Consider the following 17,197-nt stretch of genomic DNA (forward strand, 5'->3'; position numbering starts at 1 on the left):
CAGGGAGCCCGATGCGGGACTCGATCCCGGGACTCCGGGATCATGACCTGAGCCGAAGGCAGTCGCTTAACCAACTGAGCCACCCAGGCGCCCCAATTTTTCATTTTAATTGGAAGGTATAAAGATGTCATTTTAATGTGAGTCATTTATTCCTTGAACATGGTCTAGAAATCCAGAAGATGTACTTTCTGTTACTTCACTATGAATGTATGTATGTAATACTTAAATATATTATTTTTTTTCTCTACTTTCTTACCTCTGAATAATAAGGTGGTTGGAATTTTATGAATCTATGAAATATATAAACATTTCTTTTTTTTCTTCTTTAGTCCGCTTCCGGACAACGACGGGGCTTGATTCTGCAGTAGATCCTGTCCAGATGAAAAATGTCACCTTTGAACATGTTAAAGGAGTAAGTTAAAAAAATTTACCCTACTCTCCATTATCTAATTATGTAAGGCCAGTATTTGATTTTAAAGGTGTAAAATAGAAAATAAATACATATTTGTCTCTACCTCCAGTTCCAGGCGCTAAAACTCTTGTAATTCCCTAAGTGACAAGAGTATTGGGTGCATCTTTGGTTCTATAGTTTGGTCTTTGATCCTGATGTCTAACACAGGGCTTCTAAGTCCCTAGGAATTTCCTGGGTGATAGCACTGTCTTTTGTACTGAGGCCACTCTGGGTGGGCTTCTGAATCGGGGCTGGACACTAGAACAGACCAAGCCATGATTAGAACCTTGGACCTTTTAGCTTCACCGCATATTCTCCAGACCTCTTTTAGATACTGGGATAGAATAAATAAATCTCTGCTGTCATGGATTTTTAGTTCTAACAGAAACTAGACCATGATATTGTATATAAGGAAATACTAGAGTATGTTCAAAAGTGATGGGAGAAAGACAGAGCAGCATAAAGAGGATTGGGAGTTTTGAGAGAAAGGTCACAGTTTTAAATGGGGATATTCAGTGTATGTTTGATTGAGAAGGTGACATTTGAGTGAAGATTTGAAGATGATGGGGTAAACCATGCATGTATCTTTTTTTATAAGATTTTATTTTTAAGTAATCTGTACACCCAATGTGAGGCTCGAACTTACAACCCTGTGATCAAGAATCACATGCTTTACTGACTGAGGCAGCCAGGTGTGCCTAAACCATGCATGTATTTGAGCAAAGAACACTTCTAGCCAGAGAAAGAGAGAAAAAGATCCTGAAGAGTTAATGTGCCTGACTTGTTTGCCGACCAATAAAAAGGCCACTTTAATATAGAATAGAATGAGAGCTCTTCCTTTTTCCACACTCTTCCCTATCTATGCATAAATATTTTTCACAACCTCGACTATTAGGGAATTAAGTATCAGGGGTCACTATGATAGTTTTATACCAAGTATTCCTTCCCTTCCCTTTGCAATTTAAACAGCTGTGAATCCTCTTGGAGTTGCAGAAAGAGAATAATTGGGGAAGAGGTTAGTGCAGTGAGTATTTGAAAACTTGACTCATTAGTGCAGAGGGCTCTTCCCATTTTGTTTAAGATGTGCAGTCAGCCTGCTCTACATTGAACCTGTGCTGAGATTATGGTCAGCAAGGCATTCTTACTTTCTCCCTGCAGTGTATATACTTCAGTTACTCAATATACTACACTTCTTTTGGAATGAGTCCAATTCTGATTACGAAGCTAAAGAAGACATGCTGATAATACTAGAAATGGGGACATCACAAAGTTTTTAGATTGTCACAGTTTCCTGTGCTAATCTAAACAAATATAATTACTGTTATAATTTTATATTGCTCTCATTGCTATAAAATCTAAATTTATGTACACCAAAGTAATTTATAACATTTACTAAAATAGGTATGCCAGTAGGTGGTACCTGTGATCAGTTTTACCAAATCTTAAAGAGCTAGTATAGGAATGTCATTTCCTTGCCTAGAATTTCTGGTTATGTAGGAATAATTTTATATATAGCTGCCATAAAAATACTAATAAGGGCTTTTATAACTTTATTCATTGCCTTGTTCCCTAAACTCTATTTTCCTGTATAGATTTTATATACCTCAATTGGTAATTTTCCTGACACAGAGTTTGGGCAGAGAAAATGTAGTTTGATTAGTAGGTGACAGCTAATTTGTTTTCCTTTTCCTCCAATGGAAAGTTATTTGTTACCTTGACGAAATGTACCTTGGCCTTCTTTTAGTATATGGGTATCTTTGAATGTTTAAAAAGCTTATTTTAATAGATAAAGAGCCAAATCTCTTTTATATGTATATACATATATATTTTTAAAGATTTTTATTTATTTGAGAGAGAGAGCAAGCACGAGTGGGGGAGGGGCAGAGGGAGAGGGAGAAGCTGAATCCCACTGAGCAGGGAGCCCAATGTGGGGTTCGATCCCAGGAGCCACCCAGGTGCCCCCCAAATCTCTTTATAAACATAAATTTTATTGAAGCTTAGCATTCACACAAAACTGCACAAATCACAAATCTATACCTTAATAAATTTTCACACAGTGAACTCAGTCTATTATTGGCACCCAGCTCAGGAAATAAAATATTACCAGAAACTTCCTAGTGTCCCTTTTTCCCACTGCAAGCATAATCGTTGTTCTGTCTCATAACATACATTAATTTGGCCTGCTTTTGAATTTTACATAGTGTATATGGCTTCTTTCACTCAACATGATGTTTGTGAGATCCATCCATGTTTTTACATAAAGTTGTACTTCATTCATTCCCATTGCATAGTATTCTATGAATATCACAATATTGTATATTCCACATTAGGTAGAAATTGGATTGTTCCTAGTTTTGGCCTAAAGAGTGCTATTGTGAATTTTTTTTACGTTTCTTGGTGAACATATGTACGCATTTGTGCTTAGGAGTGGACAGAGCTTTACTTACAACTGTTAACTTTACAAACATTTTATTAAGTTTTAATAATGTAATCAATAACTTTCAAAGACTATTCTAAGCCTAATTTAAAAAACCGTTTACTCTTTAATGATTGTATACTTCCTAGAAATCGTCCTAGAAAATTATCTAGGAATCTAAGAGAATCATGAGTTTAATTCTAGATTTTAATAATGCCCTTCAGCCCAGAGATGTTTCATGTTTTAGTACACTTCTTGTCAGGTAGTTTCTTTTTAACCCTGACCAATGTACTTGAGTTCTTTTTTTCCCACTGAGAACTATTTAAAGTTGTCTAATGTAGGGTTGCAAATTGGCTACAAATGTATTATTAGGCCAGTGTAATTCAAAATAAATACATGAAAGTACACACATAAATGTGCTTTTAATTTAAATTGATAGCTAACATTTTTAATGTCTGTTTTTTTCTTGAAAAATTGAAGTCTAGAACACTAGGTCTATATTCTGTGGTAGAGCCAAGTCATGGTGGTTTGTCCTCTCTAAGGGTCTTTGCTTTCCAGTTCAGCATACTGCCACCACTGTTATTTTATATCTGGTCTTCTGCACTCATCTTTGATATCATTCTGGCTCTAGGTACTTGTATTTGTTACTTCTGGTTGTATGCTAACTAATTTCTGATAGGCAGCTTTTTTTTTTTTTAAGATTTTTATTTATTTGAGAGAGAGAGATCATAGAGGGAGAGGGAGAAGCAGATCTGCCACTGAGTGGAGGGCCTGATATCCAGGGACCCTGAGATTATGACCTGAGCCGAAAGCAGACGCTTAACCAACTGAGCCGCCCAGGCACCCCTGATAGGCAGCTTTCTTAATCTTATATCAGAGTTTTTAAAGTTGAGCTAATACTCTCCATGCCATCTTTCTTGACCAGATTGGGCTTTATTCTTGCGAGAGACCTTAATTCTACATGGTTTTTGTATTTGGGGGATTAAATCTTTTGAACATTTTTTGCCAGAACCATTTACAAAGCAGTATCCGTGCACTTTGGCTTAATTTTAGTCTCCACCCTTTGGCATTTGTAAGGAACTAAGTCATTTATAATCTAGTGGTAATTCCTTATAATGAAAATAATCTAATAATTAATCATAAATTAATGTTATAACTTAAACACAGACTCCCTTTTCATTGATATGTATTAAGCTCACATAATTTGCCCTTGAAGCTTATAAACCAGGTCAAAAGTTCTGGATTTGAAACTTGGTAGGTGAGTCTTTCTGTTTATACCAAATGCCGCTGACACATTCAACTAGATTTGTGGGAATATAAGTCCTTGTTAACTGGGGGAAGCACTACTTGAAAATGTAAGAAGTTGGGGCACCTGGGTGGCTCAGTCATTAAGCGTCTGCCTTCGGCTCGGGTCAGGATCCCAGAGTCCTGGGATCGAGCCCCGCATCGGGCTCCCTGCTCTGCGGGAGACCTGCTTCCCCCTCTCCCACTCCCCCTGCTTGTGTTCCCTCTCTCGCTGTGTCTCTTTCTGTCAAATAAATAAATAAAATCTTAAAAAAAAAATGTAAGAAGTTAATGTTTTTTGTTGAGATATGTAAGGAGACCTCATAATTGGCAAAAAGAGTTGGGTGAAATCCCTTTTGTGTGTGCATTGATAAGGGAGCCTTCAAGTTAATTTCCAGTTAAATTTACTATTTTCAAAGAGGAGGCTTTGATAATCTAATCATTACTTAAAATTGTTTGATAAATTATATCACTTTAGGTGGAGGAAGCTAAACAAGAATTACAGGAGGTTGTTGAATTCCTGAAAAATCCACAAAAATTTACCGTGCTTGGAGGTAAACTTCCAAAAGGTAAGATATCTTCCCTTTACCATGACTTGACGTCAAAAAAATACTGTAATCCATTACTAATTTAATCTTTACCAATTTAAAAGCTTAAAGTTTAGTTCTTAATTGCTATTTTACAAATAAGTCTTCATTCTGAACGTTGTATAACCTTTTTTGAGGGGAAGGGGATTTTGAGTTTTGTTAACAATTTCAGTTGTGAGAATAGTGCAGAGAACTCTCTGTACTCTTAACAAAACTCAATAGTTTTTTAGCACTTTGTCCCATTTGCTCACTTTCTTTACATAAATGTATTTTTTTTTTAAGATTTTCTTTATTTGACAGAGAGAGACACAGCGAGAGAGGGAACACAAGCAGGGGAGTGGGAGAGGGAGAAGCAGGCTTCCTACTGAGCAGGGAGCCCGATGTGGGGCTCGATCCTAGGATCCTGGGATCATGACCTGAGCTGAAGGCAGATGCCTAACGACTGAGCCACCCAGGCGCTGCTACATAAATGTATTTTTAAACTGTTTAAGAGTAAATTGTAGATATCATGCTCCTTTAACCCCAAATACCTCATTATGTATTTCCTATAAATAAGAAATTCTATTATGTAACTCCAACATAGTTATTAAAATGAGGAAATTTAACATGGTTTCAGAACTATGATGAAATTCAGTTATATTCAAATTTCTGCATTTCTCTTAATAATATCTTTTGTAGTGGGGTCCTCCCATCCCCCACCCCCAACCCCAGGTTTAGACTCAATCCAGGTTTACACATTTAGATTTTTCTTTAATCTTTTTTTTTAAATCAATTTCTTTTAGAGAAAGAGAGAGAGAGGTAGAGCAGGTGGGGGGAGGAGCAGAGGGAGAGAGAGAATCCTCAAGCAGACTCCCTCCTGAGTGCAGAGCAGCCATGGGGCTCAATCCCAGGAGCCTGAGAGCATGACCTGAGCCAGAATCAAGGGTTGGCTGCCTAACCTACTGAGCCACCCAGGCACCCTTAGATTTTTCTTTTAACCTGAAGAAATTCCTCAGCCTGCCTGTCTGTCTTTCTGTCTGTCTGTCTAGCTAGCTAGCTATCTGTCTATTTATTTATGTGAGAGAGTGAGCACACATGCAAGCACAGGAGTTGGTCTGGGGGAGGGCAGGAGGAGAGAGAATCTAAAGCAGACACTGAGTGTGGAGCCCCACGTGGGGCTCAATCTTAACGACCTTATCGTGATCTGAGCCGAAGTCAGATGTTTAACTGACTGAGCCACCCAGGCTCACCTCCTCAGCCTTTTCTTATGGGAGTGTGTGTGGATCTTTCAAGACCTTAAAAATTGTGCAGAATACATACTAATTTGTGGAATGTTCCTCGGTTTGCCTTTGTCTCATGTTTTCTCACAGTTAATATGATTTTTAATGACTCTTGTGATTTATAATAAGAAATATATATTTAGTGTTAGTCCCATTCTTGTAGTTTCATGGTGATGACAGCAATAGATTTGTCTTCTGTTGTGTTGATGAGGCGACTTTTAGAACACACCTAAGGTTAGGAGCTGGTTGCCAGGAGAATCAGCCATGTGATTAGAGGGCTGGAACTTTCAGTCTTACCCTCCTGACTAGGAGGGGAGAGTGGCTGGAGGCTGAGTCAGTCATGCCTATGTAATGAGGCCTCCACTAAAACCCAAAAGGATAGGATTCAGAGAGCTTCTAGGTTGGTGAACATGTGGAGATGTGGGAAGAGTGGCATATCTAGAGAGGGCATAGCAGCTCAGCAATCCTTTTCCCTTTCCTTGCCCTATGCATCTCTTCCATCTGACTGACTGTTCCTGAATTGTATCCTTCTCTAATAAACCAGTAATCGAGTAAGTAGAATGTTTCTCTGAGTTCTTTGAGCTATTCTAGCAAATTAATCAAATCCAAGGAAGGGGTCCCTGGAACCTCCTGTCTATGATCTGTCAGTCAGAAGCACAGGTAACAACCTGGTCTTGCAGATGACATGGTGAGGGTTGGGGATAGAGGCCGTCTTTTGGGACCAAGTCCTTAACTTACAGTATTTGATGCTATCTCCAGGTAGGTAGCATGAGAATTGAGTTGAATATTAAGATGCCCATCTGGTGTTGGAGAACTGTTTGTGGGTGTGAGGGAAAACCATATGCTGGAACTGGGTACAAGATTGTAATGACTTTGTGGTGTCCTTGTACCGTAGGATTGTACTATACTTTAACCACTTATATTAAACTTTTATGGTTTCCAATGTTTTGCTCTTAAAATTAGCAATGTGAGGGCTGGGCAAAATGGGTGAAGGGGAAAGGGAGAAACGTGCTTCCAGTTGTCGAATGGGTAAGTCAGAGGAATAAAAGGCATAGGAAATATAGTCAGTGATACTGTAATAGTATTGTATGGTGACAGATGGTAGCTAAACACTTGTGGTGAGCACAGCATAATGTATAAACTTGTCAAATCACTATGTTGTACATCTGAAATTAATGTAACTGTGTATCAACTAAAACAGTTTTTAATTAAAATAATAAAATCAGCACTGTGATAATCATCTTAATATCTCAAGGCTTTGCCCACATGCTTAATTATCTCCTTAGAATAAATTCTATATTTACTCATTTATTTATTTTTTTATTATTCTAGATTCCAATTCTAGAAATGGAATTGGTGAGTTAAAGGGGGGACTCATATTTAAGGTTTGTTTTTATGCTGCCCACTATCTCTACTGACAGTGTTCAGCAGTATATAAAAATGTTTGCATGAATCTCTGCTAATTTGGGATTCATTTATTAAAGTCAATACTATAACATCATAAAGAACACGTTTAAAGTCATAAAGTAGTTACACTTTTTCTAATCACAAGGGATATTTTATAAAATTGTGGGAAAATTCTCAGGTACCAAAATAGATCCTACTGAAATTGATATGATGATTTAAACCAGCTAAGAGTAACAGTAACATGGCAATACAAGAGGATAGTCTTAAGGGTATTTTTCAGCAACTTTCCTTTAAAAAGAGTTTTATGTTAAAATATAGCATTAATACAGTTTTTTTTTTTACATGAAAAATGAAAAGTTGTGGAAACCAGAGAATTCTGTTATTCCCACTTATGAAAAACATACTGCTGTTAGGAAGATTTTCAAACATATGGAATAGTTACAAAGCTGTAGACATTAATTACTTTATACATCTAAATACTTTGCTGTGTATCACGTAAGACTAAGGACATTATCCTAAAGAGAATAATTTATCCTACCAAATAAAACTAAATACTATTTCCTTAATATCTTGTACTCCAGTATTTTTTCAAATTTGCATCAGATGTCCCTAGAATTTCTTAAATGTTTTTTATGGAAGAGCATCAAGTCAAGGGTTCATGTGTCACATTTGGTTGTTTAATCTCTTAATCTGTGTTTATGTGAGTTTTATCTTGTTTAGTGATAAATAAGTTTATTATATTCCATTCGCTCAAGATAGAAATGGTAGAGAAAAATTAGTTTTGAAGATCCTGAAGTGAATCATTACTAGAGACGTATGTTTTGTTTCAAAATATTGGTCATGTGCCTTCAACCTCAAAACTATATATACATTAATTAATAACTTTTATAGGTTCACATCAGGGTTTATTTTTATTTTTTAATTTGACCCATTCTATTTATTTTTTCTTTTAGGAATACTTTTAGTTGGACCACCAGGGACAGGGAAGACACTTCTTGCTCGAGCTGTGGCTGGAGAAGCTGATGTTCCTTTTTATTATGCTTCTGGATCAGAATTTGATGAAATGTTTGTGGGTGTGGGAGCCAGCCGTATCAGAAATCTATTTAGTATGTTTTAATGTATCTCTCATATAATACGAAATTTTGTTCATTTAAGGGAAAGAGGGCTTCTTACCTTTTATTTGCTACTTGATTATGACTGATAGCTGACCTAGCCATTGTGGGGTTTTGGTTTTAGGTAATTTAATGTGTGAGCTAAAACAGAACCGTGCTTTTTCCCCAAATAGAAGAGCTAGAAGTGTTAGATGAGGTTGGGGCCTGTTGAAAAGCTGGGTTTTTTTGTTGTTGTTGTTATCCTTTTTATCTTATTCATTATTTCAATAGCATGTAATTAAAGAATAATTAGCCTCCAGTCTGATTGTATATGGTTTGTACAGTGGAAGAATGAATACTCAGTTTTTATTATATATCATTTTCTATGGTACAGTTTTTTTTCCCGAGGCTACTGTTCTTATATCAGTTTTAAAAGAAAGAAAGATCTCCTTTTGTGTATTTTCTCCTTAATGAATGTCTTCTGTTGGCTTTTGACAGGCTTACAGGTTTTTAATACTTACATGATTTTGTTCAAAAAGTATTGATTTCATTAAACTTACTTGAATCTTTTCTCTTTTCCTAGGGGAAGCAAAAGCAAATGCTCCCTGTGTTATATTTATTGATGAATTAGATTCTGTTGGTGGGAAGCGAATTGAGTCTCCAATGCACCCATATTCAAGGCAGACTATAAATCAACTTCTTGCTGAAATGGATGGGTAAGTGAATCGTCCTCTGTCTTTGGTATATGGTGATATATTTGGTAACATTCGAGAAATAGCGGGGTGTCTGGCTGGCTCAGTCAGTGGAGCATGCAGCTCTTGATCTCGTAGTTGTGTGTTTGAGCCCCACATGGGGTATAGAGATTTCTTAAAAATAAAATCTTAAAGAGAAAGAAATAGAAAAAAATGTAGGCAACAGAGTAGTCCCTGTGCAAGAAGTCAAGACAAGCTGCATTCTCTGTATTGTGTTCTTTGCATTACTAATGGAGTGATTGACATATCAACTCTTCTTAATTGGTGATCTCTATACCTTTTTTCATTAATTGTATGATGACAGGAAAGTGATGATTCCAGTTGAGAATACTAGTCTATTTGGAGATGTAAAGAGTGTATGCTGGTTCCTACACAATTTGTGACTAGGTATTAGTGTTGTGGTAGATTAAAAGTTTGTATCAGTTTTTATAATATAAAGAGCAAGATGTGGGATTGCTTTGAAAGAAGGAAAAACTTCTTAAAACCATATAAGACATTTTGGAACCAAACAGGAAGTCTAGGAGGAAATAATTTGAATTGGTAAACTTGAGAATAATTTTTCACAAATGAGTCAGGTACCCAAGCCTTTTCTTTTTTTTTTTTTTTTTAAGATTTTATTTATTTATTTGACAGAGAGAGACACAGCCAGAGAAGGAACACAAGCAGGGGGAGTGGGAGAGGGAGAAGCAGGCTCCCCGCCGAGCAGGAAGCCCGATGCGGGGCTCGATCCCAGGACCCTGAGATCATGACCTGAGCCGAAGGCAGATGCTTAACGACTGAGCCACCCAGGCACCCCTACCCAAGCCTTTCCTGTCAGGTCATGTCTTCCTAAGTAGAACAAATACCGTGAAGGCATGTAATCATAGATGACTTTGTGACTTATTATTAGCATTTTTATTGAAGTGTACTGGCCTAATAACATTTGTTCCTTTTAAAAAATAATAGAGATGTCTTATCACTTTGGGTATAAAAAAGATCAGTCCCTCTTCTTTGCTGTTACTACGTTTAATGATAAACAGTTTTGTGTAGAGCATTTCTATATGTGTACTCTTAATGTTCAGTGAAACGTTACTTTTTTTCTTTTTTAATAGTTTTAAACCCAATGAAGGAGTTATCATAATAGGAGCCACAAACTTCCCAGAGGCATTAGATAAGTACGTATTAAAAGACTTTTTTGACAAGTACTGATGCATACTGAACCATGGATGAACTTTAAAAGAGAAAGAAGCTCATCACAAAACATCACATATGATTCTTTTTATATGAAATGTCCAGAATAAGCAAATCGGTGGCAACAGAAAGTAGATTAGTGGTTGCCAGAGGGTGGGAAGAATGGAGAGTAGTGACTGTTGGTGGCTGTGGGGTTTCTTTTGGGGTGGGGGAATAAAAATATTCTTGAGTTAGATTGTTGATAATTGCACAACTTTGAATATATTAAAAACCACTGGATTATCTACTTGAGATTCTGTGATACGTGATTTAAATTTCAGTAAAGTCATTAATCTTCTGACAACTTTATATCACAGAATTTGGGGGTGGTGGAGAGCATTTTTAAAATAAAATTTATTAGAGTTTTAAATTTTTGATTTTATCATAGAAGTTACTCATATTTTAATTTGATCTAATAGTTTTATCTTTGCCTAAGTCTGTAGTTTAACATTCTGTACTTACAGCAGTTGTGATAGGAAGCTATCACAGTGTAGCTCTCATAATAGACTGCTCTAGAATTATTTTTCCTTGAGTGACTGGCTTGCGTGTTTTTGTTTTTGAGGGTTGTGTATTACCTCTCTCTTTCAACCTTTGTTCTGCCTTCTGGTTATTGAAACTGTTACTTGAGTCATGTTTTACAAGGAGTTATCTGAATATTTGTGTTCAAAACTCCAATCTAGGGTGAAATAGGTGATGGGGATTAGGGAGTGCACCTGTTGTGATGAGCACTGGGTGATGTGTGGAATTGTTGAATCACTATATTGTATACCTGAAACTAATACAGCACTGTATATTAACTGTCCTGGAATTAAAATAAAAACCAAAACTCCAGTCTCACCTCTGGTTGCCATTATCCTTCCATCTTGACTTTAGAGTGTCAGTCCTATTTAATTTGACCTTCAGTGTACTCAGATTATTAATTTATATTTTCTTCTTCTCCCTTTAGTGCCTTAATACGTCCTGGTCGTTTTGACATGCAGGTTACAGTTCCAAGACCAGATGTAAAAGGTCGAACAGAAATTTTGAAATGGTATCTCAATAAAATAAAGTTTGATCAGTGTAAGTCTGATTCCAGTAATAAACTTTATTATTATCTCTATAAAATGGTAATATTTCATTCTGCCCTGTTTGTGGTTACTTGACAAATGTCTCAAAAGACCAGTTTTTTATATGTCCTTTTTTTCTCTCCATTTATATGTCCTTTTTTTAAAGATTTTATTTATTTATTTGACAGAGAGAGACACAGCGAGAGAGGGAACACAAGCAGGGGGAGTGGGAGAAGGAGAAGCAGGCTTCCCACAGAGCAGGGAGCCCGATGCGGGGCTCGATCCCAGGACCTTGGGATCATGACCTGAGCCAAAGGCAGACGCTTAACAACTGAGCCACCCAGGCTCCCCTTATATGTCCTTTTTAAAAAGTTTATTTCTTGGGGCACTTGGGTGGCTCAGTCTGTTAAGCAGCTGCCTTTGGCTCAGGTCGTAATCCCAGGGTCCTGGGATTGAGCCCTGAATAGGATTTTCTGCTCAGCAGGGGAGTCTGATTCTCCATTTCCCGCTGCCCCTGTTCATGTTCTCTTTCTCACTCACTCTCTCAAATAAATAAATAAAATCTTAAAAGAAAAAAGACTGTTTTCTTTAGATTATTTAGATAAATAATACTTGAAGATAAATATATATATAACTGTTTTTAAGATGAATGTAATAGTAGAAAAAACACATATAATCACTTTGGGCCCAAAAGAAGCAAACTGTAAAACAAAACATATGAAAATATTATGGACCCACTTAAGTAATAAATGCAGCTATTAAGCTGCAGTATTTTCAAAGATAGGTGAATCAATTTGTAAAACCAGATATGTTTCTTATAATGGGAGCTTTTATAAATGTACATAAAATACTGAATACTTACGTATAAAGTATTTCAAGATGAAATTCAGAAAACAAAATGTCTTTTTTTTTTTTTAAAGATTTTATTTATTTATTTGACAGAGAGAGACAGCAAGAGCAGGAACACAAGCAGGGGGAGTGGGAGAGGGAGAAGCAGGCCTCCCGCTGAGCAGGGAGTCCGATGTGGGGCTCGATCCCAGGACCCTGGGATCATGACCTGAGCCAAAGGCAGACGCTTAACGACTGAGCCACCCAGGTGCCCCAATAAACTGTTGTCTGAGTATACATTTTCAGTTTGTGCTTAGGCTAGTAACAATTTAGGTTATAATTTGAAGGTCTGGCAACTCTGAATTTCTTTGTTTTTTTTTTTTCCACAAAGTTAAGAACTTCTGTGATTTGTCCCACTGGTAGTTTTAATGATATATTTAATGGCAATTTTGGCTTTTTCCTCTAGAAAAATAAGTTTATTTTATAGTTACAGTGAAATAAATATTTTAAGTTCTAGTTCAGGATAGCTGTTTTCTTTTTTCTTTTGGAATGCGAGTTGTTTCTGAAGAGTTGTTCTGGAATTTTAATATTGTGTTTGTCTGTGTAGCTGTTGATCCAGAAATGATAGCTCGAGGTACTATTGGCTTTTCTGGAGCAGAGTTGGAGAATCTTGTGAACCAGGCTGCATTAAAGGCAGCTGTTGATGGAAAAGAAACGGTTACCATGAAGGAACTAGAGTTTTCCAAAGATAAAATTCTAATGGGTAGGTTTTCTCTCCCCTTTTTTCTTTTTCCCTGTCTTAACACTGTTCATTATGTTAAAGAATAAATTCTTTTTGAGAAAAAGGTTATAAAAAAGAAAGGTACAGGAGTAAGAAAACACATACTCAAAAATAGCCACACAATTGGGCCTCTTACAGAACAAATATAGTTTGTATGATTATACTCTTTGGGGGCAGGGGTGCCCATGTGTTTCCTCTTGACTGATATTGCTGATAAAAGAATAATTTTACTAATTTTCAGTATTTGATTTTAAATCTTGAATTGGCTTCAGAACAGGTTAGTTATGACATTTCTTCTTTAAATTTATTTTCTGGAAATAGAATTAAACTTTTTCCTTGTTGATAGTAAGGAGTAAGATGACAGCTCTTACAATTTTGGTTGTCATTTGTCAAGTTATTGTGGTTTAAAATATTTGTTAATGATATTAAGTCATGTCACCCTAAGAATTACTTAAAGGCAAGTGGGTTTCATTCATCTAAATATACTTTCCTAACAGAGTAATTTTATTCAGTTAAATTTTTATCCTTAGGGCCTGAACGTAGAAGTGTGGAAATTGATAACAAAAACAAAACCATCACAGCATATCATGAATCTGGTCATGCTATTATTGCATATTATACTAAAGATGCAATGCCTATCAACAAAGCTACAATCATGCCACGAGGGCCAACACTTGGACATGTAAGTATCTTGTAGTTTTTTTTTCTTTTCTTTCAAGTAACACTCTCCAAAAACTTAGGTAGGAAATTATTGATGAAAATAATTAAAAAGAAAATTCAACTAATTCCTAAGTTTGCTGAGAACTTTCTTCTTTAACCTTCTGAACCATTGTGAAATCAGAGATACTGGTGAAACATCTGCTAATAAAGAATACTAATATTTCAAATATTATATATTTACATTATGAAATTTAAATCTGGAATGACAACAAAGTATCATTCTTAAATAGGTAATTGCTCTTTTCCCTCCACAAAGAAACTATGTCAGTGGTTCCATAGTTTTTCTAAGATTTTTCTTATCGAGTACAAGTTTCATTTTCATACCTTTCTAATGATAGACATTTTAAGCATTTTTGTGCACCTGGGTATAAGTCCATCCTCTTGCAGCATCATATACGCATTACATATAAAATGAACTTTTGCCTTATAAAGAATTTTTCTTATTTTGTATATTGCCAGTTTTGTCATTAGTCGCCTGAGACCATCTCTACTCAATTTTTTTGAGCTGTCAGCATCATGATATTAAGTACTATAGCAAGAGCCAAATGATAATTCTGATTATTAATATAGGTATTTCAAACTGTGTCTGAAGTTTTTCTTTGTTTTCAATTGTCTAGGTGTCCCTTTTGCCTGAGAATGACAGATGGAATGAAACTAGAGCTCAGTTGCTTGCACAGATGGACGTTAGTATGGGAGGAAGAGTAGCTGAGGAGCTTATATTTGGAACTGACCATATCACAACAGGTTGGCTGTAAAGAATGGCTTTAGTTCAAATTGTGCTTGCTGATTTAAAAATACTTTAAAAAATTGAGTTCTATGTATATTTTAAAATTTTAGGTGCTTCCAGTGATTTTGATAATGCAACTAAAATAGCAAAGTGGATGGTTACCAAATTTGGAATGAGTGAAAAGGTAATAGCTAATTTTAACCCTTCCTCATGTATCAAATGATGATTTGCCAAGTGTCTGTTTATGAGAGAGGGTTCTTTTTTTTTTTTTTAAGATTTTATTTGAGAGAGAGCGAGCGAGAGAGAGAGAGAAAGCACGAGACGGGGGAGGGTCAGAGGGAGCAGGGAACCCGATGCAGGACTTCAGTCCCGGGACTCTGGGACCATGACCTGAGCCGAAGGCAGTCGCTTAAATAACTGAGCTACCCAGGCGCCCTATGAGAGAGGGTTCTCATTATAAATTGGTAACACTTACTTCCCCCCCGCCCGTCTCATTTCAAGTAGATTTGTCACAGCTTATTCTAAACTAAACTGTTTTTGTTTTTTGAGTAATAACATATAGTATTCACTTTCCATTCTGGCTGCTTGGACAATAACAGTATCTCATGAGTTAAGCAAATGATAAGATATTCTATTTTCTGTTCTTATGACATAAAACACCTATTTGCTGAGCTTGCTTACTTTACCCTTTCCACATATTTCACTCTCCTACATTATCACTGTGGCTTCATGAGTCATTTCTAATACATTACATTGTGGATTTCTGGATTTGGAATAGCTGTAAAGGTTTTCGAAGAAGGTACTCAGAGCCATACTTATTATTTTAAATTTTTTCTCTTATATTTTTAATTTTAGTCTTATACTTTCAGAAGAATGATGAAATTTCTTTGCCCTCAAGGGTGTTTTGTTGTTTTTTTTTTAAAGATTTTATTTATTTATTTGTGAGAGAGAATGAGAGACAGAGACCATGAGAGGGAGGAGGGTCAGAGGGAGAAGCAGACTCCCCACCAAGCAGGGAGCCCGATGCGGGACTCGATCTCGGGACTCCAGGATCATGACCTGAGCCGAAGGCAGTCACCTAACCGACTGAGCCACCCAGGCGCCCGTCAAGGGTGTTTTTATATTGAATTTCTTCCTTGTCCCCATGATGTTTCCTTAAGTATAGGATAGTACTTCCTCTGTTACATTTATTAGTGGTTTAGGGTTTTTCTGTTCAATTTCTTTTCGTTTGTTTTAGCTTGGAGTTATGACCTACAGTGATACTGGGAAACTGAGTCCAGAAACTCAATCTGCTATTGAACAAGAAATTAGAATCCTTCTAAGGGTAATGATCATATTTTTATATGCTTATTTATTTGTCTGGTCATAATGTGCCTCAATAGTTAGGTACTACCAGAAGATAATGGTTATCCCCTGTTTAGAAATGTCACTATGTATAATAAAGAGAGTAAGTGCACCATTGAAACCATGATTTCAATATGTTGTTTGGGAGCCTCTGGTCATAGACTGAATATTTTATTCTGGCTATAGGCTAGGAACAGTTAATATCAGTAATTATAAGTATTCTACTTAAGCTGTAAAACCATAGAGTTGTTAGAATAGGGGATATTGATTATTTGAGTCTTTATTGGTTTTTCACTCTGACATATATTTTATTCAACAAATATTATTTGCTTTGTGCCTAGCTGCCTGCATGTGCTGAGAATGAAGCACAAAGTTCTTTGAAAACAAAAGTCTTTTTGATTGCAGTGTGCAGTACAGAATATGTGAGCATAGACTCAGTGAGATCAGTTGGTAGTTACTGTGGAGTCTCCTCATGGTACAGCAGATGCTTGGATTAGGGCAGTGAGTGTAGAAATTGAGAAAATGCATTCAAGAGATACTGATCTAGTGGAATCAAAATGCCTTTTTGATGTTTGGGTGAGAGAGCAGCTAAATTAAATACAAAGCTGTTTCTGCCTCATGCAGCTGTATAGTTGTGTGTGCCATTTACTGAGAAAACACTGATGATGGCCTAAGGTGGGGAAGTATGTAGATTATGAGCTGAATTTTATACATATTGAATTTGAGGTGTCTTTTTTTTTAAATTTTATTTGTTTATTTGAGAGAGAGAACGAGAGAGCGAGCATGAGTGGGGTGGGTGAGGGGCAGAGGGAGAAGCAGACTGCCTGCTGAGCAGGGATTCTGACGTGGGGTTTGATCTCTGGACTCTGGGATCATGACCTGAGCTGAAGGCAGACGCTTAACCAACTGAGCCACCCAGGTGCTCCTGAATTTGAGGTGTCTTAGTGAAGATTTCAAGTTGAGGGAGCTACGTCGACCTGGTGCTTAGTGCAGAGGTTCGATATGTGCATTCCATTTGGATGTGCATGAAGGCAGGTCTTGGAATGGAAAAGACAGAGCTAAATTCCAGAAAGTCTAGTGAATGAGAACTGTAATTAGGGTAGTAGATTGCAAAATCAAGGATGTTGAATAGGGCTACAGTCAGATGGTGTAAACTTCAAAGGAATCGTGCTTTATGGAAGAGGGTAGCATAGTAATGGTCTGTCAGCGGTGAGGGGAACAAAGAGTTCACCTCTTTACCCTGAAATGTCTGGGATAAGAATCAATAGCTGCCACTTGAGGGCTCAGGAGTCTCC

At 36.7% G+C, this 17,197-nt stretch overlaps 1 protein-coding gene across 1 annotated transcript; it reads left to right on the forward strand.

Annotated features, from left to right (window-relative positions):
- Nucleotides 1-329: 329 nt before the first annotated feature.
- On the forward strand, nucleotides 330-15,882 carry LOC118026169 (ATP-dependent zinc metalloprotease YME1L1; the record flags this gene model as incomplete). Its single annotated transcript, XM_035028914.1, is given in 11 exon segments — nucleotides 330-412; nucleotides 4,630-4,720; nucleotides 8,358-8,510; nucleotides 9,079-9,211; nucleotides 10,339-10,401; nucleotides 11,403-11,515; nucleotides 12,938-13,093; nucleotides 13,642-13,793; nucleotides 14,449-14,575; nucleotides 14,669-14,742; nucleotides 15,796-15,882. Coding segments are annotated over 11 exon segments (1,232 nt in total), but the record flags the coding sequence as incomplete, so codon positions are not given.
- Between the last annotated feature and the right edge of the window lie 1,315 nt (nucleotides 15,883-17,197).

Source organism: Mirounga leonina, unplaced genomic scaffold, assembly GCF_011800145.1.
Source record: "Mirounga leonina isolate KUSES-001 unplaced genomic scaffold, KU_Mleo_1.0 Mir_207234, whole genome shotgun sequence".
Taxonomy (NCBI): Eukaryota; Metazoa; Chordata; class Mammalia; order Carnivora; family Phocidae; genus Mirounga; species Mirounga leonina.